The sequence below is a fragment of the Alligator sinensis genome, unplaced genomic scaffold (assembly GCF_000455745.1).
Source record: "Alligator sinensis unplaced genomic scaffold, ASM45574v1 scaffold624_1, whole genome shotgun sequence".
In the NCBI taxonomy this organism is placed as follows: Eukaryota; Metazoa; Chordata; order Crocodylia; family Alligatoridae; genus Alligator; species Alligator sinensis.
Window position 1 is genome coordinate 590,893 of NW_005842021.1, and position 12,993 is coordinate 603,885.

At 43.2% G+C, this 12,993-nt stretch overlaps 1 protein-coding gene across 1 annotated transcript in view; it reads left to right on the forward strand.

Annotated features, from left to right (window-relative positions):
- Positions 1 to 12,993, forward strand: part of AK7 (adenylate kinase 7) — a gene marked incomplete at its 5' end in the record, with an annotated part of 40,176 nt that overhangs the window by 23,442 nt on the left and 3,741 nt on the right. Inside the window, 3 exons of the mRNA XM_006022178.3 lie at positions 7,780 to 7,908; positions 8,751 to 8,819; positions 10,746 to 10,943. Coding sequence (XP_006022240.1) covers positions 7,780 to 7,908; positions 8,751 to 8,819; positions 10,746 to 10,943 — 396 coding nt within the window. The remainder of the gene's footprint in view (positions 1 to 7,779; positions 7,909 to 8,750; positions 8,820 to 10,745; positions 10,944 to 12,993) is intronic.

The following is a 12,993-nucleotide window of genomic DNA, read 5'->3' on the forward strand; positions in this document are numbered from 1 at the left end:
TTCAAAAGTGGGAACATGTTTAATGTAATTTAAAATTTTGGTACAGATGAAATGGCAGCCAGTTCTGTCTGTCACTGTCTTTCTTATTAGGCTTCTTTTCTTATTTGTGTCTATATCACTATAGAACCTTGGACTAGTGGATTTCTTTGTGCTTCATTTTCCCCATGTGTAAAGGGTAAATTGTGTTTACCATGTTTAAAGTCCATGGATGGAGAAAGTGCCATATAACTCCAAACGCATTAGTCATCATTCATTGGTGTTTAAAGCCATGTGTGCTTTTGTCCTTGTGCTTCTAAACAAAATTAGTCTCTGGTGCCATTGCAAGGGGTTTGGCTTCTTTGCCCACACTCTGCACTTCAGTGAGAGAGGTTGCGAACTGTTGGAAAGGGATGGCCTTCACCTCACCTAGAAAGGGAAGAAGCTCTTCTCAGCCAGAATGGCTGACCTACTTGACAGGGCTTTAAACTAAGATCGGGGGAGAACGGGCAGTCTATCAACAGTTCTAGCCCAGGTCATGCCAATCACAGCAGTAACAGCTTAGGTAGGCCAAGGGAACCCACTCTGACGAGAGCCCAAGGAAAGGTTACGTCCCATCACATAAGGAAGCCTAGGGCTTCCCGTGGCAGACTGAACTGCCTGTACACAAATGCCAGGAGCTTGGGTAACAAGCAAGAGGAGCTGGCTCTTCTGACTGATAATGATTACGACCTCGTAGGGATAAGGGAGACCTGGTGGGACTCCTCCTACGACTGGTTGGTAGGTATAGAAGGCTATATCCTCAACAGGAGAGATTGTGTTGGGAAGAGGGGCGGGGGTGTAGCTCTCTATGTCAAGGAGCAGTACACTGAACTGAATTAATTAACTGTGGCAGTGAAGATCACGTTGCTGGAACAGAAGAAAGTAAGAAGTGCCGGGGTGGATGCCCCGAGCACAAATACTTACCAAAGAACGGGACAAGAGTCGGGGAGCAAGAGGCACAGAGGGCAGGAAAGCTCTGATTTATCAGCTCTCATCAGTTCTGGTTGGCTGGATGTGGGACAAGGAACAATCATCAAAAACCACGCCCTGCAGCAACCGAGAGAGAGGGAAGAAAGTGAAAGTGAGTTTGAGAGAGAACAGCAGATGTGGAGAGAGGTCATTGAAGAGAAATTTTATTAGTAGATGTTTAGGATTGTGAATCGAAAAAGATGACAAAGCCAGTAGGGAAATACAAATCGCCTGAGTGAGGGACTAACATTAGAGGGATGGGGGTGAGGAGGGGAATGCAACTAGGTTACAAAAAATACAATGTTAGCCAACTAAGCCCAGGGGTGGAGGGAGGAGAGGGACGGTGTTTGCAGCGCTGAGAGAGAAAGAAGATAGATACACCCAAACCCGTACAATGGTCAGCAATGGTGGAATAAGTAGGTCAAAGAAAGTGTCTCAGTCCATATACAGTCTCATTGCGGGGGTCCTCTTCGGATGGAGTGGGATTGTCCGCTCCTGAAGAATCCTCTCGAAGTGAAGTCCATCTGGTGCAGAGCGGGGGTTCACTATACTAAAGAAGAGAACAGCAAAGACCACCCCAACAGGGGTAAAGGAACAAAAGCAAGGAGCTTTCTCCCTTTGAGACTTGGAGTCTCCACGCTTACCTGAAAGTGAGCAGTCAAGGAGAGACGATCGACGGGACCCAGGGATGGACTACCCACACCACGACCAACCTGTGGTGGAAAAGACAGCCAAACTTTGAATGCAGACCAGGGAGTTTATGCAATTGGACCCTCTGGACCCTGCAGCCCTCAGTGGCACTTAAATGTTTAGTGAAAAGGGTCTCACTGATACCCAGCCTGTAAATAACAGATTATCAAACGTATTTTACAAGGATAGCAGCTGTGTGGAGTGGCTAGCCTCCCTCCTTCCTTATTCTTAAGTACATCAAGTCATGGCAGGAAAGATTGAGCAGACAAGCTAGACACAAAAACTCTCCCATAAATCTGGGCAGGAACACCCTTAATACGCCCGCTCCAGGGAGCCCCGATCCTCTCATCACATGAATAGAGAGACACGTAGAGTAGGGACGCTCCCACATTAATCATGGAGGGTGTCTTGAAACCCTCTGGGTTAAAATATGGGGGGGAACATGGGGAAGGGGATATACTTGTAGGAGTCTATTACAGACCTCCTAACCAAGAAGAAGACCTGGATCTCAAATTCAATAGGGAACTGGCCAAAGTTGTACGTTCTCAGTGTATGATTGTCATGGGAGACTTCAACCTCCCTGACATCTTGTGGGATGAGCACACAGCCAGGTCTGACCGGTCATGTAACTTCCTCGCCTGCATTGACGACCTGTATCTAATGCAAGAGGTCTACGGGCCAACTAGGGGAGAGGCACTGCTGGATCTGGCTTTGGCCAGAGGAGACGATCTGGTGAGTGATCTGAGGATCAAGGGCAAACTTGGTGACAGTGACCGTGATCTGATTACTTTCTCTGTCCAACGCAGGTTGGGCAAATCCCTCAGTAAAACAAAAATCTTCATCTTTGGGAAGGCTGACTTCCACAAACTCAGGAGACTGGTCAGTCAGGCACTAAAGGACCATGGCCCCCTAGGAAGAGGAGTTCATGAGGAATGGTTGTTCCTAAAGAACTCAATCTTAATGTGCAAAGGAAGTCCATCCCGTCCTGTAGGAAATGCAGTCAGAGGGCAGAGAAGCCAAGCTCAGGCTAGCCACCGGAATCAAGGATAACAAAAAGTCATTCTTCAGATATGTGGGAAGTCAGAGGAAGAACAAAAGCAACATTGGCCCCCTGTGAGATCAAATGGGGCAGCTGATGTCTGACACCCAAGAAAAGGCTAATCTCCTAAACGATTACGTTGCATCAGTTTTCCACCCGACCAAGAGGGTCATGCTGTCAGACAGGACGCAAAGCAACCAGGGCTCAAGAGATGGGCCCACAATTGATGTATATCAAGTGAGAAAACACCTCAAGAGGCTTGACATCCACAAATCTGCAGGCCCAGATGGATTACGCGCGAGAGTTTTAAAAGAGCTGGCGGACATCACAGCATGCCCTATGGCCAAGATATTTGAAAGCTCATGGTGCTTGGATGATGTCCCAGAAGACTGGAAAAGACCCACTGTGGTTTCAGTCTTCAAGAAAGGGAAGAAAGAAGATCCAGGGAATTACAGACCTATCAGTCTAACATCCATCCCTGGAAAGATCTTGGAGAAAATTATCAAGGGATCCATCTGCAACAGGCTAATGGAAGGCAACCTACCAAATGCCAGACAACATCGTTTTATTACTGGAAGGTCTTGCCTGACCAACCTCATCTCCTTCTATGACCAGGTAACACATTGCCTGGACAAGGGAGGCTAGGTTGATGTCATTTATTTGGACTTCAAGAAGGCCTTTGACTTGCTCTCCCATGATGTCCTCATGACCAAACTGGGGAACTGTGGCCTTGACCATCTAACAGTCTGATGGCTGGGTGTAATGGGGCCAGCTCAAGGCTGCTCTTGCCATGGCCCACCCACCTGTTCCTGGGCTAACCACCTGCATTCTTTCCCGCCACGCCGTGATGTTAATTGATTAATTTGAAGATGTTAAGTAAGCCGGAGGCTGCCCATTTACTGCCCCAATGCCAGGGAGCGCTATCTGCAGATCCTTTCCTCCCCTACACCTCAGCCCAAGCCTTGCAGATGGCATCTAGGTGTCATAACAATCACTGGCCCCCACGCTGGGCCCCAAAGTCCTCTTAGTCGAACCCCACCTGAATGCCTCCTATCAAGTGGTATCCTCTGCCTTCATGCTAGGCAACATAGTTCCCTGTATCGCTTCCCCTTCCGGGTGTGGTCCCCCCACCGGGACCATTGGCTCCTCTAGCCCTGGCCCACCTCCAGGCCAGTCGGGACCCCAGGCGCACAGCTCTTAGGAGTCCCTCGCGGTGGGCCCCTGGCCCTTTAACCATTCCAGTCCTGGCCCCAGCATGGGCAGTCAGGGGAAGTTCAGACAGGCCTGAATCTATAGCCCTTTCCTCTCTCTTAGGATCCACCCTCTGGGCCCTCCAAACAAAGAGGGTTACCTACCCAGTGATGGGGGCTAAGGGTTATGGCGCCCCAACCTGCCTTTCATCGGGGTGATCACTGGCCTGGCATTTTCCTGGGGGCTCCCACGCCGCTGGGAGCCCCACCAGGCCACTCACTCCTGGCAGGGTGCAGTTTTAGGTCATGCCCAGGACCAGGAGCCTCCTATCCTTCCCCTACAGCTCCTCCCTTACCTCCAGATGTAGATCTACAGCCCTCCAGCCAGGCAATGTTGTTGCCTGGCCTCTCATAGCAGAACTGCCATGTTTATATGGGTAGCCCCAGTTCCAAAATAGCTGCCCTCATCAGGCACCTGGCGCAGGCCCTTAAATGGCCAGCCACACACAGGGCCCTGCCACACTGGGGAACTGGCTCCAGGGTTGGACCCAAAGGGTAGTAGCTGATGGGAACAAATCAACAAGGTTACAAGTAGAGTCCCCCAGGGCACAGTGCTTGGGCTGATACTCTTCAATATCTTGATAAATGATCTGGATTTGGGTGTCAGATATGGACTGGCAAAGTTCACGGACGACACTAAACTGTGGGGGAAGGTGGTCACACTGGAGGACAGGCTGGGGATACAGGCTGACCCGGACACGCAAGGTGGGCAGACCAAAATCTGATGGCATTCAACGTAGAGAAATGCAGGGTATTCCACCTTGGGAGAAAAAAACAGCATCGTACTTATAGGCTCAGAGGTGCTACGCTCATTAGCAACGCAACCAAAATGGACTTGCGGATCTTGATTGACCACAAAATGAACATGAGCCCCCAATGTGATGCCATGGCTGTCAGAGCAAACCAAACTCTGGCATGCATCTACTGATGCATCTCAAGCAAAACCAAGGACGTCATCCTCCTACTTTACTCGGCCTTAGTGAGGCCACAGGGGGAGTACTGTGTCCAGTTTTGAGTCTCCCACTTCAGGAGGGATGTGGATAAGCTCGAGAGAGTCCAGAGGAGAGCCACCTGTATGATCAAAGGCCAAGAGAGCAAGCCTTACGAGGAGAGGCTGAGGGACTTGGGACTCTTCAGCCTGGAGAAGAGAAGGTTCTGAGGGGACTTGGTGACTGCCTATAAGTATATAAAGGGGAGGGGATGCATCAGGACCTGGGAGAACAGTTGTTCACCAGGGCTCCCCAAGGGATAACTAGGCCCAACGGCCACAAACTTCTAGAAGGCCAATTCAGACTCAATATAAGGAATAACTCCTTTACAGGCTCTCTCTTCAAGGTCTGAAACAGACTCCCCCCAGAGGTCGTGCAAGCACCTACTCTGGACTCATTCAAAAGGCATTTGGATTTATCTTGCTGGGATCATCTGATCCCTGCAGACTTCCTGCCTGTGGCAGGGGGGGTGGACTTGATGATCTCATGAGGTCCCTTCCAGCCCTAATATCTATGAAATCTATGAAAACTGGGGTGCACATAAAATACTGGTGCATGAGCCATCTTTTTTCCTTATAGATATCTACATCTATATCGATATAGATAGATATATATACAGATATATATATACAGCAAAAGCTTTGTTATCTGGCGGGTGCACATAAAATACTGGTGCATGAGCCATCTTTTTTCCTTATAGATATCTACATCTATATCGATATAGATAGATATATATACAGATATATATATACAGCAAAAGCTTTGTTATCTGGCACCCATGGGGAGTGTGGAGTGCCAGATTACTAAATATGCCGGTTACCTGAGAGGCCCAAACAAGCATCTTTGCCTGTTTGGGCTGCCGCCTCTCCCGTCGCATCTGGTGCGCTGCCATCTCTCCCGCTGCATCGCCACTCCTTTCACTTCATCAGTGTGCTGGGGGACAGGGAGGGGGGCCCCACACAGGCTGCTACGCCCCGGGCCATGGAGGGTCGGCGAAACCAGAAGTGCCACAGTGGGCGCTTCCGGTTTCACTTTTACCTTACAAGCCAGCATGCCAATTAATAGAGCATGCTGGTTTGTACGGTGCCGGATAATGCAGTTTTTACTGCATATATATAGATAGATAGATAGATAGATAGATAGATATCTATAAAAGGGAATGACTCATGGACTTTGCTTCATTGTTTAAAATAATGAAAACTTTTATATTCAAAATATTTTTACTACAATGGCTTATAAATATTTAACTAAGCCATGTAAAAGCTGCATAAAAAGAGAGGAAGGAGTTGAAGTCAGTTATTATGGGAGGAATAAGAAGCAGGACATTTGATTTTATTTCCAGGACACTTAGTTTCATTGCTATATGTTTGTTCAATGACCTTGTTGAAGGCACTAAATCAAATACCATCTCAGTTTACCCATCTACAAGTAAGACTAAGGCTCTCAAACAGGTGACAAAATAGCAATGTTAAATGACAGTGAAAAACATGAATGTAACCATTTTTCAGACTCAACATTTCTGCTATTTTTCTTTCTATAAAGGTTTCTTTGCCCTTTCAGGTAAAGTCAGAGAAAAATTCTAAGTGTTTTAAGTGATATGATGTCACCATGCCCTTACCAATGTATTGTCCTAACAGTCCTCCTTTATTTTTTGGCTCTATTGATTCCTTGATAATATAAACATTCTTACAAATATAAATGAAAATACAAAAAAGTCCTTCATTATATACCTAATAATTTGTACTATATGGAGTTCTTAAAGCATTTGCCACACTGTTAATTTGCAGTGTGGCAGGGGTTTTTTTGACACTGGGAGATTCTAGTGTCAAAACAAACCTGTGGCAGAAAAAAGCGGAGTGGTACACGCACTGCCCAAAACCAGAACCTGGGCGGCCAGAGCCACACTCCAGCTCCCAGCCAGGCTCCTCATGCCTTAATCGACACTGCTGGAGTCCCGGGAGACCCCCAGGTAAGGCTGCTGGGGCCACCCCAGGTGCTGTACCCTACCCCACCTGGGCAACTTGCTGCACACCAGAGCACGTGTGCACGGGTGTTCCCTGAGGACGAGTTGCTGCAGCACAGCTATGTGCCACTGCTGCTTGTCTCCCAGGAAATGCACGTGTGCTTTTCTAGGCACACCCCATGGCCACATCCACATGAGTGTGGACGTTTGGTTCCCTAGGGACAACCAGCAGCTTGTATAGCTGCTAGTTGTCCCTGGGGAACACCTGTGCCATGTGCCCTCTGGCACATAGTAGGCTACCCCAGGTGGGGTAGGGGAGTCTGGGACCAGCACTGGGTTGGCCCCAGCAGCCTTATCTGGGAGCCTCTTAAGGCTGCAGCAGTGGCGATCCTGCCACTCGGAGTCTGGTCAGCAGCTGGAGTGTGGCTCTGGCCAGCCAGACTCTGGTTTTGAGCGGCATGGGCTGCCCTGCATGAGCCGCTCTGCTTTTTTTTTCGCATGGGTTTTTTGACCCCTGAATATCCAGGGGTCAAAAACCCCCAATCCTGCGTTGCTCCCTTGCAGCACACAGAACAGCTAAATGTGCTGTATGTGGCACCACAGACGTGTCTGCAGCACCACATATCTCAAGGCCACGCTTGCCTGAACACGACCTATGAGTTCATGTTACCATTGCAGGTTTGTAGTTACCAAATAGTGAGTAATACAGACAGTTAGGCTTTCTCAGCTATTAACTCAAAGACTTTAGGATATTTCTGTGAACGTATTAGTAAAATAATTCAGATATTCATCCTCTCTATAAAGCAGATACAAGTTGACTGTATTTGAATGTATATGTTAAGTTATCTTTTGAATTTTTAGGTCGTTTAGATGATCATCATGTGATTAAATTCATGAAAGAAAAGCTAAAGTCTATGCCTTGTAAGAATCAGGGATATGTTTTGGATGGCTTCCCAAAGACCTATGACCAGGCAAAAGATCTCTTTAATCGTAAGTTCTGCTATACTTGGTATTATTGTTGTTGTTGTTAGGGATCTGCTCTCAAGTTCCTAAATCTGTAAACGTTAGGGCTGCCTATACATATGCTTGGAGGTGGCAGGGGTTTAGGAGGGTGTTTTAATTAGAGCAGTTCCTGAGCTGACTGTCTAATTAAAACACCTCACTGCCACATGTATTAAGCCTGCGCACATTTAAAAATGGCCATGGGATGCTTTACCTAAACCTCATTCAATGAAGTCTAGTTAAAGTACCCTGCGACCATTTTAAAACATGCAGGGGCTTAATACATGTGATGCTGCAGTGTTCTAATTAGAACATGGAGCAGACTTGATTATTTGAGTCTGCTCCAATGTGGTTTTGTTCTAATTAGAATGCCAACAGGCACGTGTATAGGCAGTCTAAGAGATGTAGCCATACCCTCGGAAGAGAGTTAGTATGAGTGTGTCTGTCAGCACGTTGAATTAAATGCCAACTAATTCTTTACATTGACAGATTCTGGGGTAGCTGACAGGATCTATGTCAGCAGATCTTCAGATAATTATGTACAATATAAAAGTCTATGTAGGTAGAGGATGTACCAGGCTCATTTTGAAGACTAAAACTTTTAACACTTCTGAAGTATGGAACTTTGCCAACATTTCCACTTTTATTTAAAAGTATCTAAATGTTTACTGAATTACACACCTGCCAAACTTAAAAGTTTGCGGTTATGACTTGGATTTATAAAGTATTGGTATTATATAAAGGACTGACATTGTTACTAAGTCTTTTTCTCACTGTATTAAGTAGCAACTTGAGATGGCAATGTTAATTGTGTTTTACTTTTATTTTAGTTGAAGATGAGGATGAAGAGGAAGAGACCAAAGGCAAAATGCCTCACTATGATAAAATAATTATTCCTGGTAAGATTTGATATGCTTGCTTAAATAAGCATATTTTTAAAGAGCACTTTAATGATTAGGAAGTCTCAAAATACCACATTTTTCTCTCATTCCATTCACCAAAAATAGTTGCCTAGCTGTTGCATCTTGTACTGGAAAGCAAATAAATTAATATCTAATTTATGTGGGGAAAATACCATTAAATACTAAATTATTACAATAGTAATAACTGCCATATTTTGTTACTTATTACGTCAGCTGTGGTGGAATAAGCATAAAAATCTACACCCAGATCTTGGAAGCTAAAACAATTAGTTTAAACAGACCCTTTTTTACTTTTTAGCATCGTGTCCTGAAATACAGTATATAGCTAAATTGATTTTTTTTTAATAAAATTTGTATCTAAAAATGTACTTTTGGACCTACACATGCAGGGTCAAATCCCTTGGTTTCTTTACTTGCTTTAATTTCAGTGTGAGTTTTGTCTGAACTAGGACAGATAGCCGTGGTATAGTCTGGTTCTGCAAAGTGTTCAATGTCTCCAACAATACAGTGACCTACTGGCTTTACTGGAAGATGAAAACACTTTGCATTTTCTTCAAAACACTCCTTCTCTCTCTGATGGAATTCAGTGTACAGTGGTCCTTATAATCAATGTAACAAAGATGTGATCCGAGATTTTTAGGCAGGCTTTAACATTTATGAAGATAACAACTTTTGAAGCAAACAATCTTTTCATATTAAATTGACACATTTTTAGTTCACATTTTTAAGTGAAACTATGAATAAATTGTTGTCATAGGCTGCAGATATCACTTTGTTCCTGGTAATAGGTTTTCTACATATGGAGGTACAAAAAACAGTTGTTCTGGAAAAAGAAGAGCCATTATCTAAGTGAAAGCTGTGTTCTTAACCCAGGACTGTGGTTAGAAGCCTGAGTAGGCTTGGAAGCATTTCTGTTTGTTTTCTGAAGATTTGTTTACAGTTGGGTTGTGTCTGTTTTTTCCCAAGAAATGAGATGTGACCTCCTGGCTTTGTTAAACTGCTTTCCCAGCTTAGAGTAGCATTTAATAATCATACTAAATAGGAATATGAGAAAATGTTATGATAAAAGGAGGCCAGTTAGTCTACACTCAGGCAAAAAAAAAATCCGTTCACTTTTGATTTTTGCCCAAGAAAAAATTGCCAGGGTTTATTTATTAATAATAGAAATATGAAGCTGTTAAACTTATATAAAATAAAATTGGTAAAAGAGACGTTTGAAAGTCTGCTTTTTTCCCTTCTGTCATTGTAGTGAAGGCAACTGGTATAAAATTATATTGTGTCTGACTTATTTTTTTCTGTGTATTTCTCAACTACATGAAAGTGTGCTTAGGCAAGAGCAGATACATTTATGAAATTAAAAATCCCAGTATAGTAATTGATAGCTTGAGCACTTTTTGAGTACAATGAGTTACTATGTTTTTTAGTGCTATTAATTTGAGTTGTGTGTCCAAGGAAATAAATCTTTTATAGTCTTCTATTTAAGGTATTTTGATTACTGTGTACAGTTCTCTTTTGAGCCTTAGATTTAGATTCTGTTACTGTTAGTCAAACCATGATTAGTCTATTACTTCAGGGTAAGCCTTTATGAGATCAGTAAGTAGGGGTGATAAAGTGTGAGTAGGATAAAAGTCTGTAGCTTTGAATTTAGCTTCTCAATTTTACTGAAATAATAGGATTTTTTAAAGAATTTATTTATTATTAAATATTGGTGAACTGCTATAATTTTAAAGTTTCAGTAAGGCATTCTGCAATGCAGTTTTTATGGAGATTTGAAATCAATTTCTGTTCATTGCATACTGTTCTTTTCATTAGTTAGGAATATGTTACTTACAAATAATAGACGCTGGAAAGAGAAAATTATGATATTGCCTTTAACTCTCAGAAATATGTTTTTCATTACAGAATTTGTTATTTCTTTGAATGCTTCTGATGAATTCCTAAAAAACCGAGTAATGAATCTTCCAGAAACTGTTGTTGCTGGAACTCATTATACACAGGACCGATTCTTGAGATCTCTGAGTCTCTTCAGGGAATTAAACACTGAAGATGAAACTGTTCTTAACTATTTTGATGAGCTTGAAATACATCCACAGTTTATAGGTATGTAATAGTAATCATTTATAAATAAACTGTTAGAAATATAGTATGTTTTTCTTTCATAATTTTGCAAAAAACAACCTAAATATTTGTAGTGGAAGCTGTAGGACAAATATAAATAAGACTGTACTTACAGCATCACTGGAATATTCATTCACTATTATAAACGGGAAAATTGTACCTACTCAGAAACTCATACAGTTTATCTATTTTTAGCGGTTCACTTTTCTGGATGTCCAGGTAATAGCACTTTCCAAGAAAAGGTTGGTTGATTTAAAACCTGTGCATGCTTAAAAGAAAAAAAACAGAGATTGTGATTATTTCTTTTCCTATTTTGGATGGAGATTTCATGTCATGCTTAGGTTACTGCAGTGTTTCCTATCTGATGACTACTCCAGAACTTGTCAAAGGAGGCATTCTGCTTGTTTCTTCCAGATACATCACACCTGTGCTTCATGATCTTCACTGGTTTCTAGTTGATTTCCATATTTAATTTAAAGGGTTAATTTTCATTTTTAAAACAAGAAGCTTCATCCTGGTTACCTTAGCAACTGTTTCTATCCTTGGATGATAATGCTGCAGTTGCAATCAGCTGAGGTGTACAAGCTTTCAGCTTTCTGTTGTAAACAGTAGAGGACTAATGGGAAGGATAAGTTCAGTGAGGGATCTTCAACTCTGTAACTACTTCTGTTGATCCTATCTCATGGCCCCCTGTTGGTCCATCAGACTCCAGAATTCATGATTTGTTGATCAAACAGAAAAGCCTGATTATTTCCTTACATTTCTCTTGGGGGAAATGTATTGGCTGTTTTAAGTTCAGTGGGAGCATTTAATTTTGTTGGAGGCTGGAGAAATTTCCTTGGTGTTCTTTTTTTATCATTGAACCAAATTAATATTTATATTTTACAATGATTTTACTATCAGCTAGGATGACCAGTTAAAAGAAGATTTGAGTAAAATGTGGTCTTGCAAGTTTTTTTTTTAATGTGTGCAACAGAGTTGAAACAGAGAACTGGGTATCAAGATTTCTAGATTTTGTTCTTTTCTCCAGTGACTCATTAACAATTGTGAACATTACTTAAATTTCTTTGTGTTTTCTCATTTGCAAACCAGGGCTGACAACACAGGCATGTTATGTGAGGTGTCATTAGTAGTTGAGATTATGGAATAAAAGATTGTTTATCAATGAAAAGCAATGTTATCATTCTTAATAGGGTTTTTACTCTGAAGGTATTTATGCGCTTCCCACATTTTTTACACCAAATATTGATGCTAATTTAATCTTTTATTTAAAAAGTCAATTACAATGTTGAAGTTACTGAGTATCTTTGCCCTCTGGCTGTCCCTCTTCCATGATGCTGGGGGTTTCTGTGCATCAAATTGATGAAGTTCTTATGTTTAGGGATGTTTCTGAGCCTAGCCACCTTCTTCTGTAGCTCTTTTCTGGTTCATAAGGGAATCCACCAGGAGGTACCTCTCATACCTTTTATAACCAAGTAACTAAATCCTTGGATGATGGTGTCGCTGTGGATGTAGTCTTTCTAGACTTCAAGAAGGCCTTTGACACTGTCTCTCACCCCATCCTCATCGATAAATTAAGCGACTGCGGCATTGATGCCTGCACAGTCGGATGGGTAAAAAATTGGCTGATGGGGTGCACCCAGAGAGTAGTGATGGATGGGTTGTACTCAACCTGGTGAGATGTGAGCAGTGGGGTACCCCAGGGCTCAGTCCTCGGGCCCGCGCTGTTTAACATCTTCATCAGCGACTTGGACAAGGGGGTGGAAAGCACACTGTCCAAATTTGCTGATGACAATAAGATGTAGGGCAAGGTGGACACACTTGAAGGGAGAGAGAGGCTGCAACTAGATTTAGACAGACTACAAAAGTGGGCAGATGAGAATAGGATGGGGTTCAACGTAGACAAATGCTGCACCTTGGGAGAAGGAATCCACAGCATACATACAGGCTGGGGAGTTCCCTTCTTGAAAGCACAGAGGCGGAAAGGGATCTTGGAGTCATTATTGACTCCAAGATGAACATGAGCCGCCAA